The following is a 19,872-nucleotide window of genomic DNA, read 5'->3' as shown; positions in this document are numbered from 1 at the left end:
TGCAGATAGCCAAATTTCTCTGGATGCAGAGGATCACATGCCTGATTGCAAACCTCCCTCCCCAACTCAGAATTACTAATTTAAAGGACAAATGCATAATATTCTCTAAGAACACAGAGGAAAAAGAAGATATGATAACACTGGCCAGAGGAGAAGAGCTGTTGGCACCAGGTAGAGAAATCAAGCAGATGGACAGTAATGAAAGTTACAAGGAATGATGTAAGAAGAAAACAAGTCAAAATGAAACAAAACATCTCTGAGCCAATGGAAGAGTTTATCATAATTCAGGCAAAATTCCTGAACTGGGAATAAGAGAAATAGCAATTATTGATAAATAAATCTGGTGAATTTCTAAAGTTCGTGGATAAAAATTTATTTTACAAAGCTACGCAATACATAACAAAAACAGGTTACTTTTGAAAGAATACAAATAAGAGCAGCCTCTGACTTTAAAAATTTCCTTTGAGACCTCCTTTTTAACCCAGGGATGATTTAGAAATGTGTTGTTTAAATTCCAGTTTTTTGATATTTTCCTGTTGTCTTTTAATTACTGATTTTCAGTTTGGTTCATTATGGGCAGAGAACATACTTTGCATGTTTTAATTATTTTAAGTTGGCTGAGGTTTGTTTTATTGTCCAGCTTATGGTCTATCCTGATGAAGTTTCCGTGGGAGATTAAGAAGAATGTGCATTCTGCTATTGGTGGTAGGAATGTTCTGTATATGTCAATTAGGTTTTATTGGTTCGTTGTGTGGTTCAGTTTGTCCACATTCTTGCTGACTTTCTGTCTAGTTGTTCTGTCATTTGCTGGGAGGGTGGTATTGAAGTCTCCAAATAAAACTGTGGATTTGTCTGTTTCTCCTTTCAGCTGTATCAGTTTTTGCTTTATGTGTTTTGAGGCTTTCTTGCTTCGTGCATACACATTTGGGGTAGTTTCATATTCCTGGTGGATTGATTTGTTTATCAGTATGTAATGTCTTTCATTGTTGATGGTAATTTTAGTTGCTGTGAAGTCTACTTTATTTGCTATTAATAGAGTTCCTCTTGCTCTTTCTTTTCCCCCATTAATCTCTGCCTTTTAATTGGTGTATTGAGACCATTTACATCAAACAGGCTTACATATCAGAGGGCTTAAATTTGACACTTTACTAATTGTTTTATTTCCTCTATTTCTCTTTTCTTGCCTTCCTGTGAGTTACTTGAATAGTTTCTGAGGATTCCATCTTTATTGTTGGTAGTGTTTTGAGTATATCCCTTCATCTAGTTTTCTTGGTGGTTGTTCTAGGCATTACTATATACATATGTGACATACCACAGTCTACTGGTATTGGCATTTACCACATTGAATAATGTGTAGAAATCTTACTTGAATTTAAAGTCCCTTAACCCTCTCCACTTTTAAAATATAATTGTCAAGTATTTCCTTATATATTGAACTCCACATCAGAGGGTGTTCTACTTTTACTTACATCTCTAAGTATGACTTACACTCATGAGATAAAACTGGTCTGCTGTATTTACCTCTGTTTTTAACACATCCTCATGTTCTTTCCTTGTGGAAGTTATAAGCCTTCTTCTGTTATGATTTCCTTTTTATTTAGAAGATTTTTTGTTATTCTTTAAGGGTAGGTTTGCTGATGATAAATTTTCTTAGTTTTCTTTCAACTGAGAATATTTTATTTCCCCCTCCTTTCTGAACGATAGTTTCACTGAATATATAATTCGTGGATGCCAGTTAGAGAAGTTCAGCACTTGAAAAATGTGCCAATTCCTTCTGGACTCCATAGTTCCAAATGAGAAATTTACTGTCATTCGAGTTTGTAGTCCCATCTCTTTCTCTCTAGCTGCTTTAAGATTTTTCCATTGTCCTGAGTTTTTGGAAGTTTAATTATGCTGTATTTTGGCATAGCTTTATTTGGGTTTATTCTGTTTGAGATTCACTTAGTTCTTGAATTTTTAGATTTACATTTTTTTGCCAACCTCAAATACTCTTTTTGATCCTACTCTCTCTCTTTTCTCTGCTTTTTAAATTGGGTAAATTCTGTTGTTCCATCCTCAAGTTCATTGATTCTCTTCTTTTTCATCTCCCCTCAACTATTGAGTACATTTAGTGAGTTTTTTTAATTTCTGTCATTTTACTTTTCTGTTCTGGAATTTCCACTTGGCTATTTTTTTTATTTTTTATTTTTTTGCTTCTTCGATTTCTTTGCTGAGATTTTAAAATTTTTTTCATGTTTGAAGAGAATTCACAATTATTTGTTGAAACATCTTTGGATACCTATTGTCAGATAGTTCCAACCTCCTGATTCATTTCATCATTGGTGTCTGTTTATTGTCTTTTCTCTTGTAAGTTGTGATTAACCTGATTCTTGTGTGAAGGGTATTTTCAGTCGTGTACCAGACATTTTGGGTATCATATTATGAGGCTCTGAATCCTGTCTAGTGCTCCATTTTTTTTTTTTTTTAGCAAGCAATCCCTTTGCTGCAGTAAAGTGTGAGAACCAGACAGATATATATGTTTAGCTTTCCTCTTGGCCCTGCTGATGCCCTCCTGGCAAAAGCAGAGCCCTGCCCTACACTGCCTTGTTGCAGAGGGTGTGGATCAGCTCTCCCACTCAGCCATGCTGACGCGTGCATGGCAAACCAGGGCACCAACTCCCACTATCTCATTGCCCCTAAGTAGGGGATATAAGCGCAGCCTCCTTGGGCCCTGTTGACACTGGCGGACAGGTAGTAGAGTACCAACTGCTGTACACTGCACAGCCTCCTTCAGTCTCACTGATGCTAGGTAGGATGGAGGCTCAGCTCCCCACCAGGCCCACTGACAGGGCAGGGTGGGGAGGTGAAAGCAGAGTGCTGATAGCCCTGCTCCATAGGCCATGTTTAGTCTTGCTGCTGTTAGGTGGATGTAGAAGCTCAGCTTCTTGTTGGTCCCTCTTGATAGGGCAGGGGCTGCAGTAAAGCAGAGTGGTGACTAGTCCCGCCTCACTAAGTCTCATTGCGGCCAGGTAGCGGAGGCTCAGCTCACCTCTGGAGCCCTGGTGGGGAAACCGGAGTGACACTTGTCTCTGTCAGGAAGCAGTGGAAGAGCAGCTTTCCCTGGAACCTGTTGAAACTGCAGAGAGTAGGGCAGTGCTTCCACTGGCGTTTGGCTGGAATGGGGTGGGTATTGCCAAAAGGTTTTCTTTTGTTAGGCCACCCTTTTCTGGGGCCTTTGGCTTTTCTTGTCTGCGCCTGTTGGCAATTCCCATGTGGAGGATTCTACAGTGCCTTGTCTGGGATCTCTGGGAGGCAGTATGGAAACTAGAGAACTCACCACAGTGTCCTTTCTCATGTCCAAAGGCCCCTGGCAGCCCCTGCCTTCTTCCCCCCATCCGAATCTTCCTGTGCTTGTTGTTGGGTGATGTCCTGGGAGTTTGGGTCATAAGGGAGAGGATCTGGCAGTGTTGAGGTTACTCCATCTTGGAGGAACCAGAATTTGGCCTCTGACTTTTTAACCACAACCTCAAAACCCAGCAGGTTATGGAATACTGCCTATGGACTATGGAAAGGAAAAGCTCTATATATACCCCAAATTCTGTATTTAGTGAAGAGGTTGCTTATAAAGTAAACAGGCCACAGAGGTATGTATATGTAGATTGTGGCTCATAAAACATATTGTTAACACATTCCTAGCAAAAAAAGGATGCCAAAAGACTGTGATTTGAGAGATTAATCAAAAGTAAGATCACAAAAATATTGAATCCCCAGAATGAATAAAAGACCTTGGTGAACATTGGTTCTGGCAAAGCACATAGATTATGCAAATATTTGCATGCATGTAGTGAAAAAATTAATTGCAGGTCATGAATGATGCATGAAATAGACAATACATAATGTAAAACATAATTCAATAATAATAATGTGTGTATGTAAAGAAAACCCTGGAAATTTTGCAATAATTAATATCAAAATGTGAGCACTGATTACCTCTGGCTGGTTTTGGATTGAATTACAATTTATTCCAATTTTGTTCTTCATCCGATTCTTTATTTAAAATCTTTCTCCTAAGAGTAGTAATTAATCTTGATATTGAGAAAAAAAATGTTTTTTCCAGGAGAGATTAAGAGAGAGAAGAGAGATAGAATGCCATCAAAGTGTCTTCTAGTCATCAAAGTTCATTCATTTCTCTTAATATTCTGTCAGATTGAATTAACATTTTTATTCTTCCATATCTCACTGATGGTTCATAGTGAATTAATTAAAAGAACAAACTTTCGCATATATATTGATGCCAAGGCGAGTTTTTTATTTTCAGTATAGATGCTTACAGACATCTGGGCATTAATACTTGCAAAGATACATTTTATAGGAGGAATGAACCCTAATGTGACTACTTGAGTTGGAGACGAGTTAAGTGTCTTGCTATCATAATGGATGCTGGACAAAAGCACAGATGTGCATTTCTACAAATGACAAATATACAGAGTCTGGAAACCATAGAAGATGTAGTTATAATGAGAATACTAATTGAGAAAACTATACAGTTATACATTGCTGTGGGCCAATTCTTAGAAAAAAGCCAGAATATAAATGATAAGAATAATCAAACAAAAATCATTCAAATGTATTCAAAAATGTACATTTTCAAACATCATTTCTGAAAACCTTTGAAGTGACACTAGAGAGACCTGAGTGAGCTTCTTTACTCACTTGTGGTGCTGAAACCATGCTCCTGTCCTTGGACGAGCCTTGGACCTTTTGCTAACATGGTCTGCCCCCAGATTCTGTCATGCTACAGTTGTTACCTAAATACAGTTCTTGGCACACGCAATGCAATAGGAAAACAACCTAATTATAGAGACTGTCCACTGCAATAATGTTGTTTTTACGATGAGGAAATCAAAGAATCTAAGTGCAGAAAATGGAGAAATTAGGATCTAGAATATCAGGCTTGTAGATCTCACTATGCTACCAATGAAATTTGGCCTTAGATAAGCCTCTAGAACTTTCCTCTGCCTCAGGTTCCTTCCCTGAGGATCCCTTCCCCAGGCCCTGCAGCTGTGCTTTCTCTGTTCTAGGCTCTGTCCCAGGAAAGTCACATTTGGCAGGACTCCTGATCTGTGAGACAGATTGTGTGGGCGTCCTCTCTCTCTTTGGATCTGTGGGAGGAGCTGTGATTTCTTTTTTTTTTTTTTAAAGATTGGCACCTGGGCTAACAACTGTTGCCGATCTTTTTTCTTTTTTTTTCTGCTTTATCTCCCCCAAACCCTCCCGGAACATAGTTGTATATCTTAGTTGCAGGTCCTTCTAGTTGTGGGATGTGGGACGCCACCTCAACATGGCCTGACGAGCGGTGCCATGTCGCGCCCAGGATCCAAACCCTGGGCCGCCGCAGAGGAGCGCGTGAACTTAACCACTCGGCCACGGAGCCGGCCCCCGGAGCTCTGATTTCTGAAGTCCCACTGTCTGAAGGAGCAAAGGGCTGTGGAGAGAGGGATAGAGTGTGTGAGTGGGCCTGGGCGCCACCGTTGCTCCTCCCTGCTGCCTCTTGTTCAGGGGCCCAGGGAACAACAGGACTCGCTTCTGCTTATGTCGTCTTTGTTCTTTCTCTTATTATCTTTCATTTTTGAGAAACTAGGCACAGTCTCCTATTTAAGTGACTCTAGGGCTCTCCCCCTTTTTGCAAAATACAAACAAAATCTCAGCACCGATGTCAAGAAGTGTTAGCTTGTTTTTGAAATAGGTCTAATCCTTCAGAGTTGCTTCTACAGAATAACTACAATTCTGAAAGCATCTAATGTAGTGATAGCCAAATTGCAACAGCAAAATTAAAAGCTCACCAACCCTTTGTAAACCAAAAAGCTGCGTGCGTTTCCCCGGCGCACGCTTTCCGCCCCCACCCTAAAGGGGGCCACTGCCTTGCAGTTGGTGGGCAACCCCCTGGATCCGCCTTCCTCCTGCCCAACAGCACTGTGCTGGAGATCCATGAGTGTCATCAGACTGGATCCTTCCCCAGGGAGCTCCCTGCATCCGTCCGCACTCTGATCCTGAAACCCTCTTTGGTACCGCGGTCCTTGTCCTTTGGCCTCGTGTATAGTCCTGTCTGTGGGCTGCATCCCACCAGGTGTGGAGAAATCTGAGGGAGGACCTGCTCATTACCCACCCATCAGCATGCTGCTACACAGTGGGCCCCTCATTGCCATAGAGGGAATGAATTCTTGGTCCTCGGAAGGAAGAGGTGTCAAATTTCTATTTAACCCTTGGTAAAACTCCATTGATGTCTGGTGGCCAGATTTCCACCACCAAAATCAGAACAAAATCAGAAGTTGTTTGACTTCAGACCTGACAGTGGCACGCTGTCTTACAAAAGCTAGCGGTAAATACCCAGTGGGGGACTCTAGTCTCTGAAAGCAAGTTGGAGGATTTTCCTGCTTACATGATGGTCTTTCTTCTTAAACACTGTGGTCTAAAGCCCTTTCTTTCCCCATATTTTCCTTTTTAAAGAGAATTTCTTAATTTCATAGCTGATGTGGAAGGGCCGTGAAGTGAGATTTAGTGTAATGGCAGACTTAGAAAGAAGTGCGGGGGAGTCTTCCTGTTGCACTGAGCACTGAGCGGGAGGGCTGTGTTCCAGGGCCGCTAGGATTCCCTGTGGGCCCTGGGAGAGGAAGCACAGAGCATGTGTGCCTCTTCCAAAGATTATATTTAAATATTTACTGTGTATAAAATATGTAAATTATAGACCTGGAAAGCCAGTGCCGAATGACAAGCTGTGGCCCCTCTGAATTATTGATGAGGGGAGGGCCCCAGGGAGGAAGGGGCTGCTGCTGCACTTTGTGGGGTTCAGGTATTTGTACCAGTGGCTTCATATTTCCCAGAGCCAGGGTGGGGCAGAACCTGGAGAGATTTATATTCCAGGAACAAAAGGACAGGAAGAGGAGGCAGGATGGGTGCCATCGATGGGCTCCCTCTAAGGCCCATTACATGAAATGCATCCGCTTCTCTCCCCTGCTGCCATAGTTGAGGCTTTCATTTTTGTGTTAGCATGTTGATGGCACCCACAGTGTCTCTCAGTGTAGAGGGAAGTTTTTAAGTGTCCTGTGTGCCGATAGGTGATTTGATAGGAGAGGCACAGACTTGGGACTCTGGACACATGGGTGCTGCCTTTGTCAGGAACAGGTTACTCTCCAGGAAATTTTCCATATTCCTCTACTCATGTTTCAGCTTCTGGAAAACAACAGTGTGTCCAAGCTGGACCACTTCATGGGGCTCTTTTCCTTGGAGAAATCTACAATTGTAGGATGCTGCAAGCTGACTTGCAAAGAATTGCATGCACTGGTTGTACTAGTTTCTTTGACACAGAATTTCATCATCAGTTTCCTGAATGAGAAAATGTATTATGAAAATATCCAGAATAGGGTCTGGCACATAGGGGAATTGCTAACGACAGGAGCAGTCAATCATTTCATCAGTGAGCCAGGGAGCCAGAGGTACTCTCACCTTCTAGATTAAAACCCTAAAAGGTTGACACCAATCCAGGAGAGGTGCAAAATGAAGGGCAGTAAATTTCTCGACAGAGGAAAGCTTGTACATAAAGCAAATAGTAGATTTGCAAATAGCAAAAATATTGTTTTTGATCTTTCAGCCATGACTCTAACAATTTAAAGTAAAAAAGATATTTAGGCAACCTGATCAAAAGAAAGATCCAACCATGATGGCTTAAAATTTTATTATTGAACCCGCCGTAAAAGTATTTGCAGCTTTTCACTGCAGAAAGAGCGGAGTGGGGCATTTGACCTCCAGCCCGTCTTCTTCCCACTGTACAAAAACATTCCTTGAAAAATCAGAAGTATGTGCTGAAGTGAGGTGCATGATATGCCCATAGGAAAATGGGTTTTGGCATCTGCAGCCCAAGGCTGGAATCCCAGCTACATCACCGGCTGCCAGACCTGGGAACGTTTCTCAAATTCTGCACTTCAGAAGCTGCTTCTGTAAATGGGCATAATAATAACCATGTGATGGAGCTGCTTTATAGGAATTTATGCAAATGGCCTCGTGTTCTGCACAACACGTAACACATGACCTGGGGTCAATTTTCATGTACTTTTGGATACCAGCCCCTTCTCTCTACTCACAAGTATGTAAGGATCAGGACCTGAAAACTGCCTCTCCCTTCCCTTTACATCTCTTGGTCTTTCTGCAGTAAGTTGTTCAGAAATTAACATCATGATTGAACAGACGTGAGAAGGGAGAGGCTGGACAAGGAAGTCTAAGGGAAAGGTGGAATGCACTGCAGTTGAGGGAGTATGGAAATGTGATTACAGTCAAGCTTTTCAAGTGGGAATATTGGGAGAATAGGATAACATGAGCATTTTGGACTTTATTGTAAAGGGCATCTAGGCCTAGATAAAGAATATAGACTCTATATTTGTCTTTCTGGACATTCTCTAGGGCTGCTGAAGGGAGGATTAGGGATGTTGGGGAGAGGCGAGCTGAGTGGAGATATAGTCAGGATGGTCCAGGAAGGGATGTGATGTCGTGAATGAGGCCTGGCCACGTGACATGGAGATGAGGTGGAAGCGAAAGAACTTGACAACTTCTTGGATATCTGGGGTTAAGAAGAGGGGAGATGAGGGTGACGTAATTTTTGAGACTGGTGACTGGGAGGATGATGGTAGATCCATAAGGTAGTGGATAAGTTGAGGGAACAGCATGTTGGCAGGCTGAGGATAGGTTTTGCTTTGGGTTTAACACACCCACAGGGTATGTAGGGGCAGATGTATAGAAAATATCCATCACAGTCATGGGAGGCTTGAGAAGATGCAAGGAGCATGTGAGGCTACAGGGAGAAGAGAGCCCAGAGTGGGACTCCTGGCCATGTCTGTATTTCTTCTAGATGAGGAGAAGAATTCAGCTATGAAGGGCATTCTGTTTCACCCCAACAGGATATACTGCAGTTCATTCGTGGCGCTAACCATCTGGAGTAAATGCAGACCCCAAAAGTCAATGTGTTCACTTCAGATGCCAGCTATACTTCCAGGGTCCCAGGTCACCCTCACTTGTGACAAGCTGGCTATAAATTTGAGGGTTCCCATGACCCTGTCAGTTTTGATAATTCCCTAGAATGGCCTATAGAACTCCGGAATACACTATGCTTACAATTACAGCTTTATTATAAAGGATGCAAATTAAGAGGACCAGCCAAATGAAGGGATGCACAAGGTGAGTTCTGGGAGAGATGCAGACTTCCATACTCTCTTCTTGTGGAATAGAGCATGTTACCCTCCACAAAGCCTCAGGTTCCAGAGTTTTCCTTGGGGTTTTGTTACATAGGTGTAGGGGAGCAGAATTTGCCACCTCAAGATGTGTCTTTTTGACATGGGGATTATTTGGGGCTAGTTCTTTTTTGTTGTTGTTGAGGAAGATTGGCCCTGAGCTAACATCTGTTGCCAATCCTCCTCTTTTTGCTTGAGGAAGATTGCCTCTGAGCTAACATCTGTGCCAATCTTCCTCTACTTTATATGTGGGACACCACCCCTACGTGGCTTGATGAGTGGTGTGCATCTCCATGCTGGGAGCCAGACCCAGGGACCATGGGCCCCCAAAGCAGAGCAGGCAAGCTTAACTACTACACCACTGGGCTGGGCCCCTGGGCTGGTTATGTTTAAAAAACCACAGACATGGGACAAGCCCTGAAAACCAAGTAGAAGTTACCCTTTGTAAGAGACATTTACATTTGTAAGGGAAATCTCCATTTCCCTTACAGCTAAAGGTGTCTCCCTCTCTGTACCAGGAAGAGAGAGATGGCGTTATCTCTAGAAACTCTTATTGGTGGGGAAGGCAAGGAGTTAAATCTGCATAATAACCTTACTCAAGTTTACTGTGCTTTTCTGATAATCTCCCATAACTGACTTCCCCAACCCCCACTGTCCTCCTTTGTCTTTAGCAGAAGATGGTCTTTAAGGTGACACCCTCAGCCATTTTGGGGAGTTACTCAGCTTTCCTGGGTTTCTCCCAAGTATGTGTGTTATTAAACTTTGTTTGATTTTCTCCTGTTATTCTGTCTCATGACAATTTAATTCTTAGACCAGCCAGAAAGACCTAGAGGCTGGAGGAATTGTCTTCCTCCTGTTGACACAAATAATCCATAACCAACCTATAAATCTAAATTGGAGTGAGTTTATTATGAGCCAAAGTGAGGATTATAACCCGGGAGGGCCTTAGAAGGCGTGCCAGAGAAGCATGAGTTTCAGCACAGTCTTATATCATTTTAGAACAAAGAAGATACATTAAACGCACCCAGGATACATTTTCAAAGAGGTATTCAGTCCAAATTAGCAGGTCAATGTGATCATGATGCCAGGAAAGGGACTAATCCAGGCGTTACCAATAGGACGCTACCAATAGGGTGGGTGATGTTACCAATAAGACGTAGGAGGGGAAGTATATATTCTTTATCTCAAGAGAGATTCCTGACTTTAATGGATAAGCAGATGTACAATGTATGTGTGACAGGCCATAAGTCAGGCTTTCTAGTTCAAGCCAAATTGGTTGTGAACTTGAATAGTTACTCCATATACCTCAATATGTGAAAATCTCTTGTCACTACTCTACATAACGTGGTGAAGAAATCACTGGCTGAGTGATTGAACTCAGTTTCCAGTCCTCTCTCCCTGCAGAGGTCAGGCTGGCCCAAATTTCAATCCTCTAATTATGTGCTTTTTTATATTTTTTGAACCTGCCTCCTTGGACCATCTTCTCCCTCCAAAACATTACAGACCGAGTCCATTTCCTGTGCTCCATGATAATTCTTTAGCTTTCTGAAGACGTTTTCATGCTGCTTCTTGCCCCAGGGCTATGTTTGTGTATTTTCAGGTTAAACAAGTCCAATATTCTCCTGTGTCCCTAAAATAATATCCAAAAATAATCCAAACCCTCACTCAGCTAACCACATTTCTCTGGATGCTTTCTCATCTAGGGTGTTCTCATTCATATGCGCAGCCTGGAGTAGCATTGCAAATCTGCTCCCACCATCTCCAACACCCTGTGGGACACTTGCCGCATTTGGGCAGGATCCCATACTTTTACAAGAACCGTTTCAAGTCCATTAGCTTCTGGACAACCTCCTGACAAGGTTGGCTGATGCTGGGCTGCTCACCACATGCAAGGCCACCTGTGAGTCAGCACATTAGCTAGAATTGATGGGAGCTGGCAGATACTGTAAGGAGGTGGGTAGAAGTCAAGTTCAGGGAAGGACATACAGATAAGGGAAAAACAGGTGTATGTTATGGGTCCAGACAGGCAAGGGATCAAGACCATGTAATTCAGTTCATGACAAATGTGGAAATCAAGCCCAGGATATAGGAAGCTACAACACGGGCGTTCCAGTGGAAGCCTGGTACAGAACATCTGGACAATATTAACTTACAGTTAAAGAAATTGTTCTGGAAAACTGTACAGGGAATTTGCTGAACCAATAGCTCCTACTATTCCTTTGCTATGAAACGACTTGCTTCAGTGTGTGGCTGAGCCCATGATCGAAGAAGAAAAGGCTGGCAGAGCTGGAGAGGGGAGCAGGTGGCAAATGGACAGAAGTCAAGATGCCTGGTGACAAAACTGTTGGGATTTTGGAGCACTGTCTTTTCACACTCCATGCCTTTTAATTTATTTAAGTTTACTTATACCCCATGGTGTTTCTGTAAAGACTTAATGTGCCCTCATGAGCGAATGCAAGATACAGACAATAGGCTAAATTAAGTGAGCCAAAACAAGAAGAAAAATGTGGGAGCAACACATGAAATGGAGCCAGGACATTGTGCCTGTTGTGATGGCCTCCACTTTCAGGCCACATGCTTAGTTCCAGACGTTTGAAACAACCAATCAGAAAAGGGGAGATTGGTTAGTCTCACAGTTGGCAATAAGATGAAACACCATTTGCGTGAAGTTTGGAGTTCTTGATACAACATTGACTGGATTTGGCTGGGGTGGGAGAGCACACTGTGTGATGTCTTGAACAGCCTGCATGATAAAACCCTCTAGTTGATAAGTTGATGGCAATTTCTCCATATTGGCAGCTGGTATTACACTAATACGCAAGCCCCAAAAAGCAAACAAAGAAAAACAAAAAACTCCAAAAACAAAAGTGAACCAATGAAATGGTTCAGTTTTCTGTCTAGATTTGGCTTGATCTGGAGGTGAATTTTTGAGTATTGACTTGGTTTCCATTAAAATAATCCTCTTTTCGTATTGTTATTTAGCCTGTCTGAGCCTGTTTCCCCACAGTAAAATATGGATAACATGTTACTTAGGCCCCAGGGATGCTTATAATGATTAGACAATAAAAGAGAGGAACACGTTAGCACAGTGCCTGTCATGTAACACATGTTCAATACATGCTGGTTATTTCTGACAACAGCAGTAACTACAAAAATCCCAGCACAAACTGGCTGAATTGCAGATGGGATTTGCCATTCTGAGGTGCTAAGGGACCATGCCTGGACAAAACTAACAGGAGATACCTTATGTGCAGGAGATACAAAGGGTCTGCGTGGTTTGGCAGTGGGCTGTCTGCTTACTATGCATTGGAGGGCTCACTTTTCAATTTGTCTTTCACAGGAATAACACTCTATAGCCATCCGTATGGAGGGGCCTTGCTGAATGAGGACAAGATGTGAGTTTAAGGAACGCTGGGGGGAGGGTGATGCCAACTATGGAGCAAAATCTTTGTGCTACTTAGGGGTGGTTTTGATCCCTCTTCTGCATTTTCCCTGAGTGACATTGGCATGTATAATTAGTGTCACGAAGCTTGGGCATTTCTTTGCAAAGTATGAGGAAAAGGATTACTGAAAGAGGAAGTGCGTTGACTGAGCTTAAAACAGATAAGCATGTCATGCAACTATATTTCTAAGTAGAAATTGTTCTCAGGAGATATTTCTGTGAAGCTCAGGGGACCCCACATCTTCCAGACACTTTTTTTGGTTAAAATCTTAAAACATAGCATTCGTATAGGCACATAGAGTAATACCTCCTTGAAAATTTCTCATGCCAGACTTTCCTCATGGTCCAGATCGAGACATGGGTGGTGATAAAGCCAGAGTTCTTTATATACAGAATTAAGCGTCAGTCCTCATTGTCTTATAAAAGGTGAAATGCTTCTGCCTGTCTTCTCCTTTTTCCCATCTCCCTTCCCTATCACACAGTTGACAAACTTTTAGTAAAAAATGGAAAATAAGTATTTATGTATTTCCTATGACCTACCAAACTGAGTCAGAGAACACAAAGCTGCCTAATGGGTGTTCTCTCCTTAAGTCATTGACATGGCAGGAAGCACACACTACAGTTTGTCCTTACGTTCATGTACTGATTTTCAGGATTCTACCGTTAGCAGTGTCCCTCAACTGCCGAGAATTCTAGGTGTAGGAGCATTGACGTCTGTTATAAAACAAGATGTGATGGATAGGAAGGCGTGGACTGTTTGTGATGAGCCTTTTCACCATGTCGGCCACCTGAAAGACTGCCTGTTCACTGACGGTTCCTAAAGAGGGGCTTGTGATTGACTTGAGAGATGTAGTAATGCTCCAATTAAAAAATGACCAAGAAAGTGTACAGTGTATGGTAGTACAAAAACACCTCCATCTATCACAGACTATTTTTGCTATTTGAGAGACTAAATTCAGAGATGGTCCGGTGATGTGTGGAGCTATAGCTAATACCTACCCACCTGCCTCCCACAGGGCTTGCTGCTCAGCAAGGTGGTCCCAACATGAGCAAAGGCCACAGCTCGCCGCAGATGCTACTCTGCAAATGTCTTTCATCTTAATGGGGAGTCGAACTCAGTGGTCAAGAGTAGGCTTCAGACAGGCGGACTCTGAAATGTCCCTCAATTTTGCACTCCTCAGTTCTGTCTTCTATACAGGAATCCCTGCCTCAAAAGGCCATTGAGGGGACTTAATGAGAGAATCCAGGCCTTCAGCCAATATGCCTTGCTGATCATAAGTTCTTAATTCAGGATTTCACTGCTGCGTCCTCATCAATGATTGTTACTAACAGAAAGAAGACTTGTGTTCTTTGTCTAACATCTGACGAGCTGCCTCTTCTACCTACAGCCTGGAGAGTATCCGTCAGTGTGGTGTTGCCCTCTGCATCGTGCTGGGGTTCTCTATCCTGTCTGCATCAATTGGGAGCTCCATAGTGAAGGACAGGGTGACCGGAGCCAAGAGGTTGCAGCACATAAGTGGCCTGGGCTACAGAACGTACTGGTTCACTAACTTCCTGTACGACATGGTAAGATTTGGGAATGATGTTCCATGTGCCTCCACATCGGTCATGTATTTAAGAGTGTGTGTGTGTGTGTGTGTGTGTGTGTGTAGGAGGCTGGCTACCTCAGACTCTCGACAAAAGAAGGGGTCATTTTATTGGAAAGCACATTTCAGGTTAAGTCACATTTACTTATCACTATCAGGCATTTACAATTGCTTCATAAAAGAGAAGACTGACAAGCCACAGGCTAGAGATCTGGGAAATTAGGAACCTGCACAGAAATACAAAGTATCCTACCTGGAAAATGAGAAAAGAGTGGCTTTTAATATGTTCCTTTTAAGGGGATGGAAGGGACAGAGGAAAATCGTTAGAAGTGATCTGTCACCTGCCTGTCCACCACCAGCTCCAGAGTGACCAGAACCCCTAATATGTGTCCTGTCTTGGCATGTCCTGCATGTGGTCAGCTCTCCAGTGGAAGCCCTCCAGCTCACTGTCCTTAAGAGGACAAGAACAATGCAGTGTTATTCGTTCCCTAGAGTTTAAGACACTCAACTGGAATCAAAAACCACATCTTCAGGTCAATGCCTACTTTCATTGTCACATAGAGTTGTCCTTTCTAGGAAAGTGATATCCTTGTCCTCATAATGGCTCATCCTATGTCACGGAATATTTTACTCAGTCAACAGATGGCAGGGAGACCTGACATTTACCAAGAACCTGCCAGATGCCACACTAGCTGCACAGAATCTGGTGTGTTAACACATTGGGCTCATGTAATGACTACTTTGACTTGGCTTAGAATTTAGCTGATTTATTTCCTTTTGAACATGTAACAATTTACTTGTTATAGTTTACATGGGTCACACCTAAATGACTTCACCCTAGTCAAAATTTCCCCCAAACCTGCCTGACGAGAGAAATCACCTGGGGCACTGAGGAAAAGTGGCATTTCCCTGGGCCTGTCCTTCATTCCTGATTCTGTTCTATAAGTCTGGTGGTACTTAGAATCTGCATTTTAGTCAGCACCCGAAGAAGTTTATGAATCTCAGCCAAGATCGAGAGAAATTCTGTCTTTCTTCAACCCCTTTGTCTTTCCTGGAGGACATTCTTGAAGCAAGAGAGAGGAAAGGACTCATCCAAGGTCATCTGTCCAGTTAGCACAGAGCCAGCTTTGCAGCTCCAGCCTCTGAGTCCTGGTTCAGTTCTGTTCCTAGGACCGCACACTCCTGCTGGCCGCTCCACTCTTAACACACATTTCCTTCAATGACATGCAGTGACCACAGCCTTCCCAGAGATGGGGAAGGGAGGGCCACATTTCCAAGACACCAGGGAGATTCAAAGTCTCCAAAACCCCAAGTCTCTGCTCTTTTCTGCAGTCCTCGGTTATTACCTCCATATCCCTCCCACTGCACGTGGCTCCTCTTCACCCTGTGACATTTGCTGTGGGGTTTAAGGGTGGGAGGATTACGTTTGTCTTGGTTGATTGTCTTCCACTTCATCCAATCATCCCCTGCCTATTCACTTCAATGTCTCATTTAATGGACATGTTTGAGGACCTGCATGAGTCAAGGTGTATCCAGGGTGCTGCGAATAAAGCTCTGAACAAGGCAGAGAAGACCTCTCCCCTCACAGAGTTTATGTTCTTATAGGAGGAATCAGAAAACAAATAAAGAAACAAATCAATACACAAGACACAATTGCCTCGTGACTAGATTTATTGAGAGAGCGAAAGAAGATTTTAAATCAGGAGGTCAAAGCAGGACTCTGAGGAAGTGACATTTAAGCTGAGATGTGAAAAGTAAGAAGGAGCTAAGCATGTGGATGGCACTGAGGAAGAACTCTGCCGCCAGAGGCTCCAACAGAAGAGGGAGCTGGTGTGCGAGAGTCCCCGAGGAAGGCCCTGCTGTTGTCAGCCTCTGGGGAGCACTGCAAGGCGAATGGGTAGGGAGGCAGGGAGTTCCTCAAAGGGGGTTGTAAGGCAGGGCGAGGGGTCTGTCCTCGGTTCTAAGTGTGAGAAGAAGTCATGTTTTGTGGAAAGTGTCTAGATCCCTAGGCCTTTCTAGAAGGAGATGGGTATGGGTGGCTGTATTAGTTTACTTGCACCACTGTCGAAAAACTCCACAAACTGGGTGGCTTCAACAACAGAAATTTATTTTCTCAGTTCTGGAGGCTGCAAGTTTCAGATCAAGGTGTCACAGAGTTGGTTTCTCCTGAGCTTCTCTTCTGGGTGTAGACGACCACGTTCTCCCTCTGTCCTCACACGGTATTCCCTCTGTGCAGGTCTGTGTCCTCATCTCATTTGATAAAGACACCGGTCAGACTGGATGAGGGCCCACCCTAATGGCCTCGTTTCACCTTCATCACCTCTTTAAAGTTCCTATCTCCAAATGCAATCACATTCTGAGGTCCTGGGGTGTCAGCATATGAATTTAGGGGGACACAATTCAGCCCCAAACTGTGGCTTTCCAGGACTCACTCCACTGCTACAAAACTTGTGATGTGCAAAACAGGAAATATATTTAAGTAGAAGTTGAGGGGTCAGCCCGGTGGCGCAGCAGTGAAGTTCCGCTTCAATGGCCCGGGGTTCGCCAGTTCAGATCCCTGGTGGGGACATGGCACTGCTTGCCAAGCCATGCTGTGGCAGGCGTCCCACATATAAAGTAGAGGAAGATGGGCACGGATGTTAGCTCAGGACCAGTCTTTTTCAGCAAAAAGAGGATTGGCGGCAAATGTTACCTCAGGGCTAATCTTCCTCAAAAAAAAAAAAAAAAGATTCGTTGGGCCGGCCCCGTGGTGCAGTGGTTAAGTTTACACGTTCCACTTCGTTGGCCCTGGGTTCACTGGTTTGGATCCCTGGTGCGGACATGGTACCACTTGGCATGCTATGCTGTCGTAGGCGTCCCACATATAAAGTAGAGGAAGATGGGCACGGATGTTAGCTCAGGGCCAGTCTTTCTCAGCAAAAGAGGAGGACTGGCACCGGATGTTAGCTCAGGGCTAATCTTACTCCAAAAAAAAAAAATAATAATAAGTTGAAATGAAAACCAGGATAAAGAGATAATGATAAATATTCCCGTCTGATGTAACAGGTCCCCCTTTGTCTTTTTATTTTCTCAGCTCTTTTACTTGGTTTCCATCTGCCTGTGTGTCACCGTTATTGTCGCCTTCCGGTTAACAGCTTTTACTTTCCGCGAGAACTTGGCAGCCACGGCCCTCCTGCTGGTACTTTTCGGGTATGTGATGAGAAACGCTGCTGCAGAATTATGGTTTGTTTTCTGAAAGAGAAAACCCCCGGGATGGCTTTGAACCTGCTGTCTGCTTCATGATTTTCTCTCTTTTCAAGCAATTACGTTGCTTCTACAAGGGATGCTGAGCAAACAAGCTGGAGCAAGATGCTGACTGCCCTGTGGAGGGGGCGGGCTGACATGGCCGTAATGGAGATGGCATTGGCCCTGTCTCAGACAGGCCCTTGAGCTGTTTGACAAACTTGTGCAGTTGGAAATGGATTCTCTGTTACTCTCACTTCGACATTAATCTGGAGCTCAAACACATAATCCAGTCAGCTCTAAAACTGCCTTTGAGGAGATTCTCTCATGAAGCCCTATGTCTCACATATTTTCTCTCTCCTATGATGTTAGTAGTTTGGAAATGTTTTGTCTAGCTTATATCACTCATTCTCAGAGGAAAAATAACAAAAGCAAAAAATTCATTTGAAAAATTTCTCATTTATACACACGAGTCAGGATCATTTCTAGTGGTCCCCAAATTATACCTACTTGGTATCAGGAATATATAATAGCATATCTTTTTATTGCTATGCCTCTGTCTATATCCAGGTGCAGGGGAGGAAGACATTTCCTCTACCCATTTTAGGTTCTTCTGGCTGGACAACGAATTAAAATCACAAGTCAGAATAACAGGAGAAAATTAAACAAAGTTTTATAACATGTATACATGGGAGAGACTCAGGCAAACTAAGTAACTTCCCAAAATGGCGGAGGTTCTTACCTTAAATACCATCTTCAGCTACAAAGGAAAATGTTGGAGGAGGGGTCAGTTATGGGTGATTACCAGAAAAGCACAGTAAACAAGAGTCAGGTTATTATGCAGATTGAAGTCCTTGCCTTCCACCTTGATAAGAGTTTCTAGAGATAAGGTCATCCCCCTCTTCCTGGTACAGAGAGAAGACACCTTTACAGATGGAGATTTCCTTTACAATGTAAATGTCTCTTACAAAGTGTAACTTGTACTTTTCAGAGTTTCTCTCATGTCTGCAGTTTTTAAAAGTTACCAGCCCAAAATAATCCTTTTGCCAAAGAGACATATCTTGGGGCGGCCAATTCCAACCCCCAACACAGGCTAAGTATACAAGAGATACTTGCTAATAGTAGGAAAAATAATTAACATACTAATTCATTATAATTCAAGGCTAACAATTTTTTTTAAAGAAAGCATTCTGCTTTATTTAAGCCAAAGATTACAAGTAAAATGATTTTTACACAGATCACAGTTTTATCAATGAGCCCAAACATCCAATTAGAGGACAGAGTTTAACTTAAGTATATGTCATTATTAGAGGAGTAGCTATATAAATGGGTAGATGGATAGATGGAGGAGAGAGAGAGACACACAAACCTTTTGGGGAATACTGATATTGCCACTCACTAACTCTGGCCTTGGAAATATTAATTAACTCTCTCTTAGCCTCAGTTTCTTCCCTGTAGAACTCCAATTCTGTTGCTCTGAAGATTAAATTAGGTGGTTCATATAAACCTCACATATAATGACTGGCAAAATTTCCCATTAAATTAATTTTAGCCGTATTGTTACTATTAGAATTATTTTGGTGTTTACAGGATATTATGATTTAAGCTATAAAAAATGCTTGTGGCAGACACATGTTTATTATACTCAATCAGAAATTTATGTTCTCGGATATAAAGATCTATATATGTGATTCCTAGTTCTAAGGACATGGTTTGATTTTAGTTTATTGGTCTAGTTAAATAGATAGTGTTGTCATGGTGCCTTGAAGTGTGATTAAATAGACTTTGCTATAAATTATTTTTGAACTTCAGGAGAGCAGATTTCGTTAAGTTTAAAGTAAGGTAAAACTTAGACAAAATCAAGTGGTTAGAAACTTGTAAGAAGCACATTTTTAGTTTCCCTTTGCCTTGTTTTGCTTGTGAGCCCCTTTAAGAGCCTGAATTAAGCTAAGAATTCTCATCACGTGCATGACTACAGCATTTCAAGGAATTTCAGGTGATTCGCAGGTCTCTTGAAGCTCATTCATAGGCCACCAGGGGTGACACACCTCAAGTGAAGAAGTCTTAGGTTAGAGGGACTGGGAGGAGCTGAAAAGATAATGAATGCACCCCGTGTTGGAGGTCAGGCTAATTCCAGTGAGGAAGAGCCAAAGAGACGCTGGCTAGAATCACAGGCTGACACCTGAGGGGCTGTGGATTAGTCCAGGTTTAAATGGTAGCTCCTTCTTCACTGGATCCCAACCATGCACACGACCCGAACAGTGATCCTGCAAGAGGAGGAGTGAGGCTCCGTGGGGTGCCACTGTCTGTCTCCCAGCACCCTGGTGGACAGGAGCGTCCACTCAACTCTCTTGTACCCACAAGA

The 19,872-nt window shown here is 42.9% G+C and overlaps 1 protein-coding gene across 1 annotated transcript in view; it reads left to right on the top strand.

Annotated features, from left to right (window-relative positions):
• Positions 1-19,872, top strand: part of ABCA13 (ATP binding cassette subfamily A member 13) — a 416,147-nt gene that overhangs the window by 291,071 nt on the left and 105,204 nt on the right. The window contains exons 49-51 of the mRNA XM_014828402.3: positions 12,598-12,652; positions 14,088-14,265; positions 17,359-17,474. Coding sequence (XP_014683888.3) covers positions 12,598-12,652; positions 14,088-14,265; positions 17,359-17,474 — 349 coding nt within the window. The remainder of the gene's footprint in view (positions 1-12,597; positions 12,653-14,087; positions 14,266-17,358; positions 17,475-19,872) is intronic.

Source organism: Equus asinus, chromosome 1, assembly GCF_041296235.1.
Source record: "Equus asinus isolate D_3611 breed Donkey chromosome 1, EquAss-T2T_v2, whole genome shotgun sequence".
NCBI lineage: Eukaryota > Metazoa > Chordata > Mammalia > Perissodactyla > Equidae > Equus > Equus asinus.
Note: the sequence above shows the minus strand (reverse complement) of the source record. Positions and strands in the feature narration are given on the sequence as shown.